The 18,428-nt window shown below is 36.0% G+C and overlaps 1 protein-coding gene across 1 annotated transcript in view; it reads right to left on the reverse strand.

Annotated features, from left to right (window-relative positions):
- Window positions 1-18,428, reverse strand: part of LOC145694977 (leucine-rich repeat-containing protein 58) — a 38,762-nt gene that overhangs the window by 9,435 nt on the left and 10,899 nt on the right. Inside the window, exons 2-3 of the mRNA XM_081771798.1 lie at window positions 16,189-16,405; window positions 5,173-5,362 (exon numbers count right to left, since the gene is read on the reverse strand). Coding sequence (XP_081627924.1) covers window positions 5,173-5,362; window positions 16,189-16,405 — 407 coding nt within the window. The remainder of the gene's footprint in view (window positions 1-5,172; window positions 5,363-16,188; window positions 16,406-18,428) is intronic.

The raw sequence follows: 18,428 nt of genomic DNA on the forward strand, positions 1-18,428 counted from the left end.
TCTAGCATTGATGCATTCCGAGTGATGCCTGTTGCCGGAATTTTCCTTTTGTGAAGCGAGTGGCCTAACTATATTAGACTTGTCTGAATGTTCATGGCCAGTGTTGTCAACTTTGGAACTCGTTTTCTTTTCGACTCTAGGTACGTCGGTTTCCTGCATAGTCGGTGCTTCTGGTTCTGTTCATTCTAATATGCACAGCTCGTGATCAAATGTGGCGCATTATGGCCAACTCTGTCTTTTCTGTTTTTTTTTTTTCGTACTTCTGTTTTTTTATATTTTCTTTTGTTAGATTGTACCACTGATTATACACGCCAGATCTTATGTTCTACATGACAGGTTGACACTGAATATTGCACTCACTTCATATAGTGCTCTTTGCAAAACATGTACTTTTCATTGCAGTTGGCAACACTGTTAACCCCACTGGTAGCCTTCATTTGTTCCCTATTGTGGCAAGTCTCTTTCTATACATCACTTGTCAGCATTGTATTTTGCCGTGCCCCCCCTTTTTTTTGCGGAATTTGCACTTTTCCCCCTTGTTCAACCTTGCTGTTTCCCGAATTTCCACCCCTTATATTTCTTGAACCTATTGCCATGGGCAGCTATTTTTTGGGGAATGAACATCTCTGTTACAGCTCTTTCAATTGGCGTAGGTCACATCTTTCACTGCAACTATCATTTTCGGAAGGTTCCCTTGTCAGGATTGTTAAGCTCAGCGATGTGTGGACAGTGTTAGGGAACAAATTGTGAGAATTCATCACTGGAAATACTATTTGATACCTCTGAGGACTAAATTATCCTGGTGAGAAAAAACATTTCATAATAATAATAACAATTCTACTAGAAAAATATATTTGAATTTTGCATATCCTCAGTAACATTAAAAATTTGTGATCTTCAATCTTGTGTAACTTTCTTATTTTTCACCCTACAGAAAAATGTTATATATAAAAAATGTTTGTTTTCTTATGAAGAATATTTTTTGAATCTTGGAAGTTTTTGATATCTGTAACAATTTTCAAGTAATTCCTAAAAAACATAAATTTGGCCGTCATTTTCCAAGATGGCGGTCGAAGCACAAATTGGCTTCTAGGGGATTATGAGTATTTTCGTTAGTATGAGCTAATAAACAATTGTGCCAAGTCTCAACTTCCTTCTAATTTGTTAGGTCGATTCGACTTTTTTGGCCTAAAATTCTTGGGCTATAGGTTAACTACTACTAAGTATGCGTCTTAACGTAACAGTAATACAGTAACAGTGACGGACCCAGAAAACATCAGAGCTCACACTCTTCCCTGCACTTAAGTATTTTGTACTTTTTTTCCCGTCAATTCGACATCAACTTCTTACGTTTGTCTGTTAACAGTACATAGATGAATTCTTTGAGTCTCTTCAGATTTCTCGAGAATTTACCAAGGAAGATCACATCTACATTTAATGGATTCACCTTTACATACAATTTTACACTGACTAAGAACAAAGTATTATTATTATAAAGGTTTACTTAGCAATATGCATTTTCCTCACTGGTATGATAGCTGTTGGAAATAAATACACAAACTCGTAAACTTAACTTACGAGAGGTCAATTACTAACTCAGTGTTCTACAATTAGCTATATATCTTATAATCAACTAGTTATGAACGTTTCAAAATTAAACTCTGTTTATATATAGGATATAAAAATATGTGATAAAACCCCACTTAGAAATAAATCTTGGAAACTAGAATAAATTTTAAATTAATCTGTGAAATAGTATCTGGTAAGTACAGTAGAGACATTTCTATTTGATTATAGATGATTTTAATTAATCTATTTGGTCTAGGAATTAATTCGTGCGGTTGGTACGCACACATTGAAGCTGTAGTACAAACACAAAATACATAAATACCTTAAGAAAAATATTGTCCATCGCTAGCCACCACTTTCGCCCATCTGTCAGGCAATGTACGGATTCCGTGGCGAAAGAAGTCCTCATCCTTGGAAGCGATCCAGTCACAGACCCATGTTTCGATATCTTCTGAAGAAGTAAACCGCTGTCCAATCAAATCGTTGTTCATGCAATCGAACAAGTAGTAGTCCAAAGGAGCAACGTCTGGTGAATACGGCGGGTGGGGTAAAACTTCCCATCCGACATTTTCTAAATAGGTTTTGACCGGTTTTGCGACATGTGGGCGAGCGTTATCATGTTGAACAATAAGTTTATCATGTCTGTTCTCCCATTCTGGTCGTGTTCTGGCCAGAGCTTGCTTCAAACGCATTAATTGTCGTCGATAACGTTCTTCATTCATAGTTTCACCCGGTTGACACACCTTTCATATCCCACCATATGCACAGCATAACCTTTGCACAGTGAATATCTCGTTTTGGTTGTGATAGACCTGGTTCACCTGGTTTCACCCAGGCCTTTTTTCGTTTAGGGTTCTCGTAATGGATCCACTTCTCATCACCCGTAATAATTCGATGCAGAAACCCCTTTCTGCTCTGTCGTTGAAGCAGCAATTCGCAAATGGTTTTTCGTCTTTCAACGTCTCTGTCTTTCAATTCATGTGGAACACAATGTGACATCTTTTGAATCATTCCCATGGCTTTCAAGCGTTTGGAGACTGTTGTTTGATTAACGCCTAATGCTGCTGCAAGTTGTTCCTGCGTTTGACACGAATCCTGCTCGAGCAATGCTGTCAATTCTTCGTCTTGAAATTTTTTTGGCTGTCCAGCTCGCTCTTGGTCTGCCAAGCCGAAATCACCACTTCTAAACCGTGCAAACCACTTCTGACACGTTCGCTCAGCTAGAGCATGGTCACCATACACTTCCACCAAAATACGATGACTTTCAGTCGCACTTTTCTGCATGTTAAAGTAATGCAGCAGGACACCCCGCAAAAACACTTTATCAGGCACAAATTGCGCCATGTTCACTTAACTACAAACTGGTGTTGTTGACGCTTTAATCCACTGCCCTATACTACGAACGATACGCGATGACAGGGGTTTGCAACACATGTGTGGATACACGGAACTGTGGGACGCTCCGTTCGTTGCGCCATCTCTTGTCCACCCGCACGAATTAATTCCTCGACCAAATATTAAAAGTCGTATTAAGTGTCGGTATTGATATATTCTAGAGTTCACTAGAAATTTACTACTAGAAAAAGTTACAAAATTTCACATAATAATTTTCCTTTTTCACTAGTTTCAATTTGTGAAAAGACTTTCAAATATGTAGTTTGGGAATTTCCTCGTGGATATGTAGTTAAAGCATACGCCTTTGTCGTGGAAGAGCTGGATTTGTTTCCCGAAGGGAGCTCATATGGTTCGGAACTCAGGTTAAGCTGCTGAGAGCAATGCTAAACTCAAATCCAAACAACCAGTCTATATTGTTCAGGACCAGTCTCGAATGGATTGAGAGGGAAAACCAACGAAGTGTTCATAGAATGCAACTGAAAGTTTAGTAGAGATGTAACAACTATCTGACTACAAGCTCATAACAAGAACAATGAAAATGCAAACAACTCATAAACGTTTAGACTTGCTTTCAGAACTTTTGAACACTACAAGAAAGCAGGATGTCCTTGAATATGTTTGGTTTTCTTTTTTTATTTCAACACAATACTTTTATTATTTACTTATTTACTTCCGTGAGGGTATGTGCCTTGCATACAAATCTGAGCAGTGACGCGGATCGCTCTTTAAAGAGCAGGTTCTGTCTCTTATGGCCTCGGTGCTCAAAAGGAACGTTAATCTCAAACCAATCCAATATAGTTTAACACATACATATAAGGGATAGATAATATAAGGAAAACATAACAACAGCAGCTTTTTTTATTCAACAAAAATGAAAATTCTAAATTAATATCATGAATCCTTGAGTAAATCCTAATGAAGTCCTAAGTAAGTATAAACGAGATTTCAGATGATCCCACAGAAAATCCTGAGGAAGTCCCGAGGAGCAGGACCCAAATAATGTAGATATCAAATTTTGCTATAAACTTGGCAAAACGTTTAATCAGGGATACGGGAAGAATTGTATGCGCCGAACACAATGCTTTGAATGGTTTAAGTGCTTTCAAAAAGGAGAATGTCGATCGATGAGGATCCTAGGCCTGGTCGACCTTCCACATCAATAGATGACGACCATATCGAGAGAGTTCATAATGTGATTAGTAGTAGAAACCGTCGTTTAAATGTTCGAATAGTATTACATTAGGAATTAGATTTCAGGTTTTCGGCATCTATGGCTATGTTATCCCGTCACATTGACGTTCCTTGGTGATCATAATATCCTAGGAAAGGGAAGAAAGAAAGGGTTGGTGAAGGAAGGAAGTGGCCTGCGACATGTAAGGTACCATCCTGCATTTTCGTGATGCAAATGAGAAAATCTCACGAAAACCTCACTCAGGATGACTTGCCTGTAAAAAGTTTTACACTTTTTCGACCATATCCTCACCGGGAATTGAACCCGGAATCACTCGCACCAAAGACGAGAGTGTTAGCGATTAAGCTACACAGGGCTACGTTAACTCTTCAAGAAGTAACTAATGAAGTGGGCATCAGCATAGGATCGTGTCATCAAATTTTTACTGAAAATCTTAAGATGCGTCGTGTCAGTGCGAAATTCGTGCCGCGTTTGTTAAATGACGACCAGAAACAGAACAGTGTTGAAATCCGTCAGGAACTGCTTACCACTACAAATGGCAATGGAAACTTCCTTAACACTTTGTTTCCCAAACTTAAAACTACTTTGAAAGGATATCGTTTCCGAACCATAGAAGAGATTCAGGACAATGCGACAAAGAGACCTGCCACGCTACCCCAGAAAGTGCTTTCCAGGAACCTTCCCAAAAAAGGAAGAAACATACGGAACAGTAATGCCAGTAAAGGGAAATACTTTGTGAGAAACAGTGCTTAAAATATTGTAAAATAAGCAATACAGATTTTATAGCGAAATTTTGGTCTTCCTGGTATTCTCCAAGGCTCTGCCACTGGTTGTTAATGTAAACTACTTTATTCAGCAAGTTTATTTGGTCCACTCTTTCTCTATCATGTATTTTCTATTCTTTACTTTTTCCCCTATTCATCTGCATAACTGAGATAAAATTCAAACTATGAAGCGTATTGGTGTATTAGTATTTTTACATACGCTATATATTAAATGTACATATGAAACCTTACCTTTGCATTTTGGGTTAACGCAATGGTGTGCACTTTGAAGATAATTTACAAGATTTTGTGGTAACTCTTCTGATTCATAATTTACTTCGTTAATCTTGATTACTCGTGCTGAAAGCTCTAGTAAAGTAGGTGGATTGTGCGTCATGTCCCTTACAAATCTCACAACCAGGGGGTTATCACGCAAGCTCAACTGGAAATAGAAAATATTTTCTTAAATCCTTAAAATATTATCAAAAAGAATTAATTAACTTAAATTAATTGCTACATAAAAATTTTATTATAAATAAACAGACGTGTACTCTCTTACCTTTTCTGTTTTGTTCAATTTGACAATCTTAAATATCTGTATCAATGTACCAAATTTTGTTACTGCTCAATATATAAATACTGTACTATGAATTCCGTGAAATAACTTTATTTTATTTTATTTGTTTTTCTACTTAGTGACTATAATCTACTTTCCTTTGCTTAAATCACCTATCTACACATCACAATTTAATTTTTAATCTTCACAAACTGAAAATTTGTTTATCCTAATCTTTGGAAATGAGAAACTGCTTTGTTAATTTTACTTAAGTTAATCGAAAAAAAAAGTTACAAAGCATGTAACTTTTGTGTTATTCACTGTAGCTTAACAAAAATTTATTTGTAGATTAATAATATATTTGTCTTGTTGCAGGTTTAAGGACTTCGGATTCTGACCATGCATACCCAAGAAACGGACATTAAAAATGATGACTCATCTGGAAAACTGGTCAAGAGTAGAAGTGAAGTCGGTGGTGCAGTTCCTGTGAACCAAAAACAGTACATTTACCGTCAAATGGGGTGAATAGAAACAAAACTCCCAGATTAGTTTTGAATCTATCTGGATGATAAATTAATCAAGAAAACTGAAATTTCTTAACATAGTCTTATATGGCTAAGGTGTTCAGGGCAGAGACAAAATGTTTTACTGAGTTGGGAACACTGAGGTAGACGGCAGTAGCATTAATGTGTTACTGAAATCTTACACGGTATTTTAGCGCTCCTCAAACTTTCTTTGTAAGTATGACATGTTCATATTTGTTGCATTTGAACATATGCCTATTTTGTAGTTTGTTGTTTCATTTACTGACGTTCATAGTAAAAGTTTTCCTTTTGTAAATTATTTTTAATCAAAATTTAACTTTACTGGGTTATTGTTATGATTTTTAATTAGTGGGGTGAATAGAAACACTTCTTGAGGAGTGGAAAATTCTTGAGAAGCGGAAAAAAGGACCTGATAGGAATGTATCAACCATCTCTAAGAACAAATTTCCAAGTCTTCTAATAATAATAATAATAAAAAAATGTGAAACTGAAGGAGGAAAATATCAGGGCTGGATTTGAAAAGTGTGGAATTTTTCCCCTTTGTCGAGACCAAATACTGAGGATGCTGCCAAAAAGAGACAATGAACAAGAAGAAACAGAACAGCAAAAGTCATCTCAGACTGTAAACGGTTCCCTTATGGATTTTCTCAAGAGCATGAGAGAAGATGAAAAAATTAAATAAGGGAAGAAGAGAGTACGAATAGATGTTTCTGGTAAGAGTTTTGGTTTGTTTTCTGAAAATGATACATTTTCATCAAATCACAACGAAACTCAACCTACCCTTGTATTGTAGGAAGAGGAGAAAGACAACATTCCAGACGATTACGAACTAGATGATGGTTTTCTAAAGCTGGTGATTTTGCTGTGGTAAAGGTTTATGAGAAGCTAAAACTCGATGAGACTATTCACTACCCAAGTGCGAAAATGTGAACATGATGGATATGTGGGAGTGTTTTATAAGAGACCACATAAACAATGAAATTTTCAGAAACTTCTGAAGAATCGTTCTTACTACATGAGGATATTGTTACGAAACTGTTGGGTTTTATTAGGAGTTCGTCAGCACGCTTTAAGTATATGATAAGTTTCGAGCCCCTTCGTGGCTAAGCGGTTAGCGTACGCGCCTTTGGCGTGGGAGACCCGGGTTCGATTCCCGGCGGGAGCTCATGTGGTTCTGATTCCACGTTAATCAGTAGGTCCACGTCTCATATAGCCTCGCTGCTGAACGGAACGTTAACCTCAAAATCAACTCAACTCATGATAAGTTTCCCTGATGATTTCAGTGGTTTAAATCTTATTCAAATATCATCAAAACTGTATGGTCGTTTGTACCTATATTGTGCATTGTATTGTTTTATAAGTTTGTAACTTATGTAATACTGGTCTTATTGAACTTATATCTTCCAGGTATCAAATAAATAGTTCGTTTCAACAAATACGCTGTTTCTTTTTACCTTTCCTATAGTATAAAAGAAACAACAATGAAAATAAAGTCATTGTTTCTATTCACCCCATGGGTAGGGGTGAATAGAAACATTAAGAAAAATCAAGGTGAAGAAAAGTGGAGTTGATAAATTAATATGACGTTTACTGAACTTCATTAGCATATTAAGACCTTTTTTTTTTTTTTTTTTTTTTTTTTTTTTTTTTTTGAATAATCTGATACGCGAAATCTTTAACATCACCATACTTATATACTCATATAGCCAAAAATGTGTTTCTATTCACCCCATTTGACGGTACTGACATTCATAAGCAGATTGAGGAGAGCTTAAGTTCAAGGCAACATGTAGCAAAGTGGTGTCGTGCCTTCAAAGAAGGATGGACAAGTGTTATTCATGACAGCCCTGAACACAGCAGAGATAGACCCAATACCTCAACCACTTACGTGACCTTTGCTGGTGTGGCTGAGTGTTTCGTCTGGGCATAAGAAGGACATTACGCTCAATATAGCAGAGATGGGACTGAGATATGGTGTTCTGCAGACCATTGTGGTTGATTTCCTTAAATATAGAAAAGTGTGCGCGAAATGGATGCTAAGGGCACTATCCAATAACCATAAGACAAACAGGAATGGCGACGTCGCTGAATATTCTGCATCATGATGTAGCAGAAGGGACATTTTTCTTCACCGAGTAGTGACTGGTTATAAAACAATATTGCGACTGTTCAAAGAAGGAGGCATTCATGGAATAGATGCATGCGTCCTCTCTACAGAAGAAGAAATTGATTCGTCCAGGAAAGTTTTGTGTACTGTATACTGGGATGTATAAGTTGTGCTACTGATTGATTTTAAGAACAGGGAGAAACCGTGAATGCTGAAAGGTATCGCAGGTCACTTTTGAAGTTGCGAAATGCCATCAGACGAAAACGTCCTGGTCTCCACCACTGTGGTGTTATTCTTCTGAATGATAATGCGAGACCTCATTCAGCACAAAAAACTGATAAGTGTAATCAGTGTTTACGCTGGGAACGACTAGAGCAGCCATGACTAGAGGCACGAGTTTTTCGCTCTAAGAATTTGAAAATTTCGCGTTTCGTCGCATTTCCCAAATAAAGTTTCGCATTTTTGTAGCTCTTGTGCAAAAGATATTCCCTGGCATTTTTACAATTGTTCCTTTTATTCATGGATCACTATAGAAATAAACCATTAATTACCTAAAAACAAAATACACTGAATATTTCATACTTTTCTACATGCAAAATGAAGAGAAATAAGAAGACAAAGTGATAAATCTGCATAAGAGCAGGACAGGAAAGAGCAAACGTATGGCTAGAGGGAGAGAAAATCGGAGACATTAAGATGTTCCCCTACTTAGGAAGTCTTAATATTCTCGGACGGAAGAAGTGAAAAAGACATAAGTCCCAGAACAGAATAGGCTAAACAAGCATTCAATACGGAAAAAAGGACTGCTGACATCAAGAAATGTATCCTTGGACGTTCGAAAACGATTTATTAAGAGTCTGATATGGAGCGTGGCGCTTTACGGATCTGAGACGTAGACACTGAGAAAAGTTGAAATATCCAAGCTGGAAATGTGATGTTGGTGCAGAATGCTGCACATACCATGGACCGAAAGGAAAAGGAACGAAGATGTACTACAAGAAGCTCATGAAAGACACATTTCAAATCATGAAGATAATAGGAAAAAGAAGACACAGCATGTTTGGCCATCTTATTCGGCACTCTGATTGGATCACCGTGTTGATAAGGGGAAAGGCAGATACGAAGAAGAAACGTTATCAAAGTATAAAACATCTCTCCCAAGAGAGAGAAAAGTTTTAAAATTTCCATGTTGCCCACCAACCTATGGTTGAGGTGAAAAAGAAGAGGAGTTTTTTTTTTTTTTTTATCAAACTGAAGGAAAATCAGTAACTAAACTTACTATGACTAGGAAAGTTTTGCTGTCTTATGAAAACCATTGGTACAAGTTACATTTAAGCATTAAACATAAGCATGTTACATGTATCCACATTTTCCTCCTTCACTGTTGTACGTTTGTCACTTATCACCAGTCCATACCTGAAAAAACAGGGGCCGCGGTGGCTCAGTGGTAGAGCGTTCACCTCTGGCGCATGGGGTCCTTGGTTCGATCCCAGCTCGCCCCAAGTAAACCTTGTTGTGGACAAATACCGTGTGCGTGGGTTTTCTCGTGTTCTCCCGTTTTCTCCCACTTTCTTCATTCCACCATTTCCTTCATTTTTCATCATCATCGTCTCCTTTAGTCTAGCCGGCATAACCATGGGACATAAAACAAAGATTTCATAAAAAAGCTCACAATTGGCATTGCTTGTTGGAAGCCACACATATATAAGTGCATTTACAACAAACTGCAACCAATCATCACTTTGGAACTTCATTCAAAACATTCACTACACTGCACTTTCCACACGAATCACTTGTCAAGAGTTCATAGGCCACTTTGTGTAACTCCAAATACGAAACTTCATAATTAGATGCTTGCATTTTTTAAATGATATTTAGAACACTTCCTTAACGCAACAATGGTTCACTACTACATGCAATTACAGAAGGATCAAATAGTTTCCCCAAAGCATCATATTTCTGTAGTTTGGGAGTCTTTTCTTTGGGAAGAAAGCTTCAAGAATGATCTTTCTGCACATTTTTTTTTAAAGTCACATTCAACACTAGTCCTATTTTCACTTGGTAACAAACGTTAAGTGTGCTTTAGTTTTTCATCAAAGAGGTACTGCCGCAAAACGTTTAACTGAGTACTAAGTCTGTCAAGATGATTACTCAACAGATGTGCTGTCGAGATTTGTTCGTCTCAAGATTGAGTGAAAGTTATAAAACGACAGTCACCACAATTATCAGTAACAAAACTTAACTGAGCCTTCAAAATTAGCTTCTTGTCTTTCAAATAACTTTTGAACGTTTTAGCTTGAAAATTTAGATCTTCGCATTTTGAAAGGAACTGATCTAGTGGTTCTAAGTATTTGTCTAAATACTGCACAGCATGGAACCAACTATTCCACCTAGTCAGAACAAGCTCGGGAAACAACTTGGGTTCTACCGTTCTAACGTTCCGTCAGCAGACAACTGGCGTTTTTATATTAATAAAATCGTATTTTTAAAATTTCGCGCAAAACTGCCAATTTCGCGTTTTATCGCGCTACGGAAACCAATTAAAATACATATAGAATATCATAAAACGTCAAGAAACTGAAAATTACTTAATTGTGACGCATTTCGTTTTATCGTGCATTGCGAAAAACTTTTGCCTCTAGCCATGACCTCCTCAGTGATTTTCACCTTTTCCCTACTCTAAAGCGGAACATGGCTGGCCATCATTATCTGACATGTGATGATGTCGAAACAGCTGCCTCATGGTCGACGCGAGTACCTGACGAGGATTTCTATGCAACTTGTATGGAAAACCTCACCTACCGTTGTAAAAAGTGTTTGAAAATAAGTGAAAAAAAAAAGTGATTACATCGGGATTAGTGCTGAGTGCCCTTTTATCATCCTCTATCATCACGTGTATTGATCTTCCAACTATGTCTCACACATAAGTTATAATGGGCTTTGGAATTTTTTTTTTTTTTTCGATCATCCCTCGTACCTTTGACCAAAATATCGGTTCGAAAATCTCTGAAAACCTAACCCACGTAAAAGCGTTTTTTATATATATATATATATAACGTGAATTCAGGTATTAACTGATTTTAATAATTAAATTGGCTTTTGTGGAAACAATTATATATTTTTCTATAACTGAATGAAGTCCAATTCTACCTTATTCTTCTTGAAAATGCTGTAGTCGTCTGTCATTTTCATATTTCACCTCCTTCTATACAGCCTCATAGTTAACGAGCGCGAGATCCGGAACTATGCACTGAAATAAATCACTTAAAAACAGCAGCATTACAGAATTTGATTGATTGGGTTAACTGGCGATAAGAAACTGAAAATGAATAATCAAAATGTCTTAAGATATTTGGTCCAGTAAGGCTTGAAAACGAAAATCGATCAACAAAAGCCAAAGGGAGAACTTAGCGTTAACGTTTATTTAATGAATGCCATAATGAACGTGGTGTTAAGGGAATTGATAGCTTGTGAAATATGGTACAGATCAATTAAAACTACACGTGAAACCAATTGGAAGTTTTCTCAAGAAAGTTACACAGATTTCGACAAAATTAACACGACGGTTTTTTTTTAAATAACATTCTAGTTCGATTCAGATCGCACAAGGCCAAAACCGAGAAATGTGTCAAGAAACGACCTGAAAACAAATGATAATGCTAAAAAGTCTTAAGAGGATCTGTATGATTCGGGAACGAGGGCGATAACAAAAATCAATTTTGAGCCAAGATAAAGGCCGAAACCAGATTGAACTTGTATTTCTCAGATTTGGACTATATCTGGGTGAGGTCGGCTAAACCCAAAACTGACAAATGTCTGGAAAATGTCCTCAAATAGAAAAAATAAAGGTTCTGTAGATTCTGACTAGAAGATCTATAAGTACGAAGACGAGAATTGATCAACAAACTAAATTTAATGTGGATCACATCGATAATTATTTATGTTTATCAGGAATTGCTCTACCGATTTGGACAACAATTTCCATGAAGTTAATCAACACTTTAAGCGCCATGCGCACATATGTTGTGCATATGTTGGCATTTTTCAGGAGGCCATTGAATGCTGCTGGTCTCAGAATAAAACACATGTTTTTGGAGCTTGGCGTTTAAGTGTTAATAGCGTGACTTACGTGATCCTTCAAATTGATCGATCAAGGATAGAGGAAGATTCTACTAAGGCTGAAATCAACAAATCTCTAAAAAAATCACCAGAAAATAGAAACTAGTATAAGGCTCAGAGACGAAGGAGGGTCAGCAAACATAAACCTTTTATTTCCCAGGAACTTATTACTTATTTGCACCAAAACTGACAGTGCCTACTTAACTGGCTAGTCAAATTCGTTGAGAATGAGACCAGGCTGTCAATGATGAAGACACAGACGTAGAAATGATTATACTAAATTTGTAGGTGTTCTGCAAAGTTTTCAGAGAAAAAGTTACTATTATTACCATTATTATTAAAAAGGGAACCAACAGAAGTCAACATGCAATGAGTATTCTTAAAGTTTTTTTTTCGTTGTTTTATACGAACATTTTGCATTTTGTTTATCGCTTATAACTCACAAGTAAACCTTACGTTTGGGTGAATCGAGTTGCTGACTGAGACACATATGAAAAAGTAGTACTAAATGTGGTCAGTATTTCAGTGAAGTTATAGGTGCGAAGCTCCAGGGGCTTAGAAGATACAGCTACCAGAACATCACATGGAAGTACAGAATAGTTGTGATACAGTTGGAGGTAAAAGCTCTGTAAGACCTCTTGTAACGACAAAAGGTGAATAACAAATATATGGGTACATATTAGGACTAGGGGGAAGTCATATAGTGAGGATATACCTGACGGCGGCCATCTTAAAATCCGCCATTTTGAATTAAGGTTAAGTTTTTAAAATAGGAATAGGGTCATGTGATACATGATTTAAGGCGCAAATTTAATCAGAAGAACAATGGTGACGTTAATTTTGATTTACGCGCAATTGGTAAAAAGTTACAGGGAAATTAAATATTGTTGCAGCATATATATTATTCCTTTACCCCACCTTGTAAATTTTGTGTTAATGATAATAATTAAATAAAAAGCAGGTGGATAAATATTAGGTCTATGGTAAGAGTTGCCTTGATGGTGGTCATGTTCAAATCCGCCATTTTGAATCAGACAAAGGTTTTAAACAAAACGCAGAACAGTGACACCTTATTAATAGCAAATTTTACCTTAACTCCAACGGTATAACCATTTTTGCTTTATCATTAACCAGCACAAAATTAAATGGATCGCTCCTTACGACTACTGCTTTGACGGAATTGTTAACGACAAATGTGTCACTCCTCGAATGTAACTCGATTGCCTTTGTCAGGTGTGCTCACTGTGAGCATAGCATTTGTGCAAGTCATGCACTCTTTTCTGAACTACATATTGATTGTACTAATTGAGGACTTTTCTGGAAGAAAGACCCAAGTTCAATTATGACTCAATTCCACTTTGGTCATTTTTCCTTCAATTAGCAACTTGTTTAAGCGATAACAAATGCTGGTTAATGATAAAGCAAAAATGGTTATACCGTTAGATTTACGTAAAATTTGCTATTAATAAGGTGTCACTGTTCTGCGTTTTGTTTAAAACCTTTGTCTGATTCAAAATGGCGGATTTGAACATGGCCACCATCAAGGCAACTCTTACCATAGACCTAATATTTATCCACCTGCTTTTTATTTAATTATTATCATTAACACAAAATTTACAAGGTGGGGTAAAGGAATAATATATATGCTGCAACAATATTTAATTTCCCTGTAACTTTTTACCAATTGCGCGTAAATCAAAATTAACGTCACCATTGTTCTTCTGATTAAATTTGCGCCTTAAATCATGTATCACATGACCCTATTCCTATTTTAAAAACTTAACCTTAATTCAAAATGGCGGATTTCAAGATGGCCGCCGTCAGGTATATCCTCACTATATGACTTCCCCCTAGTCCTAATATGTACCCATATATTTGTTATTCACCTTTTGTCGTTACAAGAGGTCTTACAGAGCTTTTACCTCCAACTGTATCACAACTATTCTGTACTTCCATGTGATGTTCTGGTAGCTGTATCTTCTAAGCCCCTGGAGCTTCGCACCTATAACTTCACTGAAATACTGACCACATTTAGTACTACTTTTTCATATGTGTCTCAGTCAGCAACTCGATTCACCCAAACGTAAGGTTTACTTGCCAGTTTATCTACATTTCAGACTATCTAAGTTGCCCTTAAATAATAATAATAATAATAATAATAATAATAATAATAATAATAATAATAATAATAATAATAATAATAATAATAATAATAATACAGTAAAGCAGTGTTTCTCAGTGTGCGTCGCGGACCGTTTTTTAGTGGGTCGCGAGAAGTTTTTTTTTTTTTCCCTTTTAACTGTGAAAATTTTATTTTGATACAGAATTATATATTCTGAAGTACTATTCAGAAAACAATGAGGTGAAAACTAAATGCTTACTCAGAGCCCTGCCCTACAGTCAGTAGAGATACTGGGTTGGGGTGGAAAGAGAGTGGGTGAATCAAAATCTTTCACGGGGTAGGGCATCGGTCGAGAGTAGTGTTAGCTCTGTGTTATCTTTATATGGGAACACTTTAATTCTTTTTGTGCATGTGTACAATTTCATATGATACTGAGAAATTTACATTACACTTACTCGATCGTCACCGACTGATATTCTCGTACCGACAGGGCCACTATATTCATTAATTTATATTACAATTTAGTTTGAAAGTGAGGTATTAACGATAGAATCAAAAGAAACGAACTAAATTTTGATTTATTAAAATTTAAGCATCGAGCTCTACTTTGTAACGTTCGTCGTTCAGGACGTTCACATCATCTCCAATAAATTCCATGTTAATCACTCGTACGAACTGTTATTGAACGAACTGGAATTAGAGATAGCATTTACAAAATTTAATTGCTTTGAAACACATCACCATTACGTAAAATGTCAATGTGCATTTGAATAAAAGTAAGTGGACCACAAAATTCTTTTTATTATTTAATGTGGGTCACGATAACAAGTTTGAGAACCACTGCAGTAAAGTATATCGAAAATGTAGAAATTCAGCCAAATATTGATTATTAAAAAAAAAAAAAAACTATTAAGTCAACTAACAGCTTCTTATAGATCTTTCGTATAGGCCAGAAATCTGGGTGAGCAGCTTATGGTGGCATAATTATCAGGAACTCTTCACAACTGATGGAATAGTATTTTGTAAATATTAAGCTCATTTTACAAAATGATCACATTTGTTTTTGTTTTTGTTACGGAGTTATTTGCAAAAACAAGAAAGAAAAAAAGTGGAGCAAGCTTAATGACTTAAATCATTAGGAAACATTCGAAAGGAGTGAAAATCTAGGGTTCCTTCATTATAATAATATATTTTTATTATAAAATGCAGTGTACTTCTCATGATTTTTTCCCATTCATTTGTATCTTCTCGCTTGCATGACGCCAGTTTTAAAGTAAAATCGAACTTTTCGCGCTTTTACATTCGAAGCTTTGTGCTCTGGCTAGAAATCAAACACGTTATCGCACGTATGTCGAAAATGCATGCAATATTTATGTTACTAGAAGCAGTTTGTAGTTTGTTCCATACTTAGAAAAACACCTTCATATGCATCTGATACATAGTATGGTGTTAGAAATCAACAATTAATAGTACAAAATAAAATACATTCTCTGGAGTATCTAAAAAAAATCATAATTTTTTCTGATTTTGAAACCACTGTGAAGACTACACAAAACTGATCAAAATATAAGCAATACTGATTCAAATTTTCGCGATATACATAACTCTCTGAAAAAAATGGCATATTTTAGATTACCGTAAATGTAAAATATGACGACAAAAGAAGTTCAACTGCATAATTAACTCAACGCAGTTTATACGTGGCTGTTTTCGATATTGCAACACACCAGCAATACATTTTAAGATTTTGTACATAAAATAATTTCCTTCTACGTATTATATATAATTACCTTACGCAATTTACATATCAAGTGCTTACCTCTGTAAGATATTTTAAAGCGACTATTTCCGGAGGAAGTGTTCTCAATCTGTTTTTATGAAGAAGCAATGACTTTAGATTCTTCAAATTAGCAATGGTCGAAGGCAGACTTTCTAGCATATTATCACAGAGTACTAAAACCTGCAAGAACTTAAGCTGCCCAAGGGAAGCAGGAACTTCCACCAGTCTGTTTCCTCCCATATAAAAGACATGTAATCTGCAAAAAAAAAGTAACACGTAAGTCAAAATTTTAAATTTACAGAATAAACTTACCTGTTTAGGCATATTATAAAGCAATTTCAGCTACAAATATTAAAAATAAATAAATAAATAAATAAAAAATCGCATCATCAATTGGCCTGTTTCACTTTCACCCTGAACATTCTCTTAAGAATCAAAGCTGTGGTTGCTTGCTTGCTTAAAATCCAAACCTCACCTGACTTGATTTCTATTTCAATTGGTTTGGCTCAATAATGATCAAGGTCTTGAACACAAGTATATAGACCATACTAAATATGTAGTCACTAGCAAATGTCAACACTTTTGTCTTGTTTTAGTAATTTCAAAGTTGATGAAACAGTTTAAGTAAATTCCCCTTGGTTTAAAATGTACTGGCTTAGTCAAGCTACGAAGTTTTTAAAAGAAACTGTAAAGGAAGATAATAGTTTTCATCCTAAAGAGTACAAGGAAAATCTGTTCTTGCATTGGTTCCAAGGATTCCAAGCATTGAGAGTTGCACAAATATTCCCAATCAGGAAGTTTTTTGAATGTACATGTCAGTTATGCAACACCACAAGTTGTCTGCTTTTGCTAGTCATTTACTTCAGTGTTTGTTAATACTAGGGTTTATATTTATACATAATCCGGATGTATCCAACCTATCTCTCTTGAAGGCGAAGTAAAGTGTTGAGAAAAGGCCTAGTTTTGTGCAAAATTATTTACGGTCTTTCTACCCGCAAACTTAACTTCATTCAAGTCCCAGCGTGGTCCGAACCCCGTTTAAATAGTAGGTCTATTTTCATAACCTCGATGTTACGCAATAGTGTAAAGTAAGATCAATCAATCAGTTACATGGGTACAATTTCGTTATCACTTCAGATACAGCCTATGAGGCCAATGTACAGTAAAATTATTAACATCTACGTTCAAAACAATCAAAAATGAAACTGAACGAACCCGACCGGGACCAAGCTACCGTTCCGGAATCCGCCTAGTGGAACTGACAGAAAATATCAGGTTAGTAGATCACAAGTTTGAACCTGGAAATTTTCCATTGCGAACTGAGGAGTTGATTTGAATAAGGGCTCCTGCAACCAACATTACATTTTACATTCTGAGTTAGATCTTTGGGAAATTGCTAAGTAGTCTATGGGCCAGTATAGGTAAGGTGAGTATAATTTGGGGGTACCAGATTTCCTTCAAACCACAATTGTATTAGTACCTAAGGACCACGAAAAACTATGATGGCCGTCTCGGAACGGTAACTTTTCAAGATGGCGTCGAATCAAAGATAGCGCCCGAGTCGATTTATAAAACTGGCAATATCTCGGCTCCTAATTATCGAATTTTAACGCTCTTTTTTTAAATGATAGCTCATTATATTTGCAACAAGTATTGTTGTCATCATTTTGCCGTATCTTGAACAATGTATTGAACAATATTCAGGAAAATAACAAAAAATGAATTTCAAAGCGCTTTAAGTTTTATTTAATTCATATTAATCGTGGCAACAAAAGATTTTATGAAAAAATACTTTGGACAAAAGAAAAGAGACATTAATTAGCTTTCGTTTGATGTATTTGTGAACATTCTATCAATAATACAGCCGAAAATATCAAGATTTGAATGTTCAAAGGTGCGTGTCAGCACTGCAATTCAATGTAAACAATGAATAGTGAGGCGGAATGTTTCCATAAACTGACCGAGTTAATGGCATTATAATTCAGAAAGTATCAAAGTCGTATTTACCTCTGAGACCTGTATTTAATGATGATAAGAAGAAAAGACGCATGGTAGTTCACCATTCACCTCTACCAGAATATATTGCAGGTAAGAAGATTGAGCCTGCTAATATTACAGCACAGAAAATTCCTGATTGCCTTAGCTTGTTTTCGGAATCTAAACGGAAAAATTTACTTCGGGTTCTAAGTCGGCATTGCAACTCTGGAAATTAGACAGTTAGCTCTTGGACAGGATTTAATATACTAGTCAGGAACAGTGTTAAGTTAAACCAAATACAA

This window comes from Thermobia domestica, chromosome 9 (assembly GCF_964235325.1).
Source record: "Thermobia domestica chromosome 9, izTheDome1.hap1.1, whole genome shotgun sequence".
Classification (NCBI taxonomy): Eukaryota; Metazoa; Arthropoda; class Insecta; order Zygentoma; family Lepismatidae; genus Thermobia; species Thermobia domestica.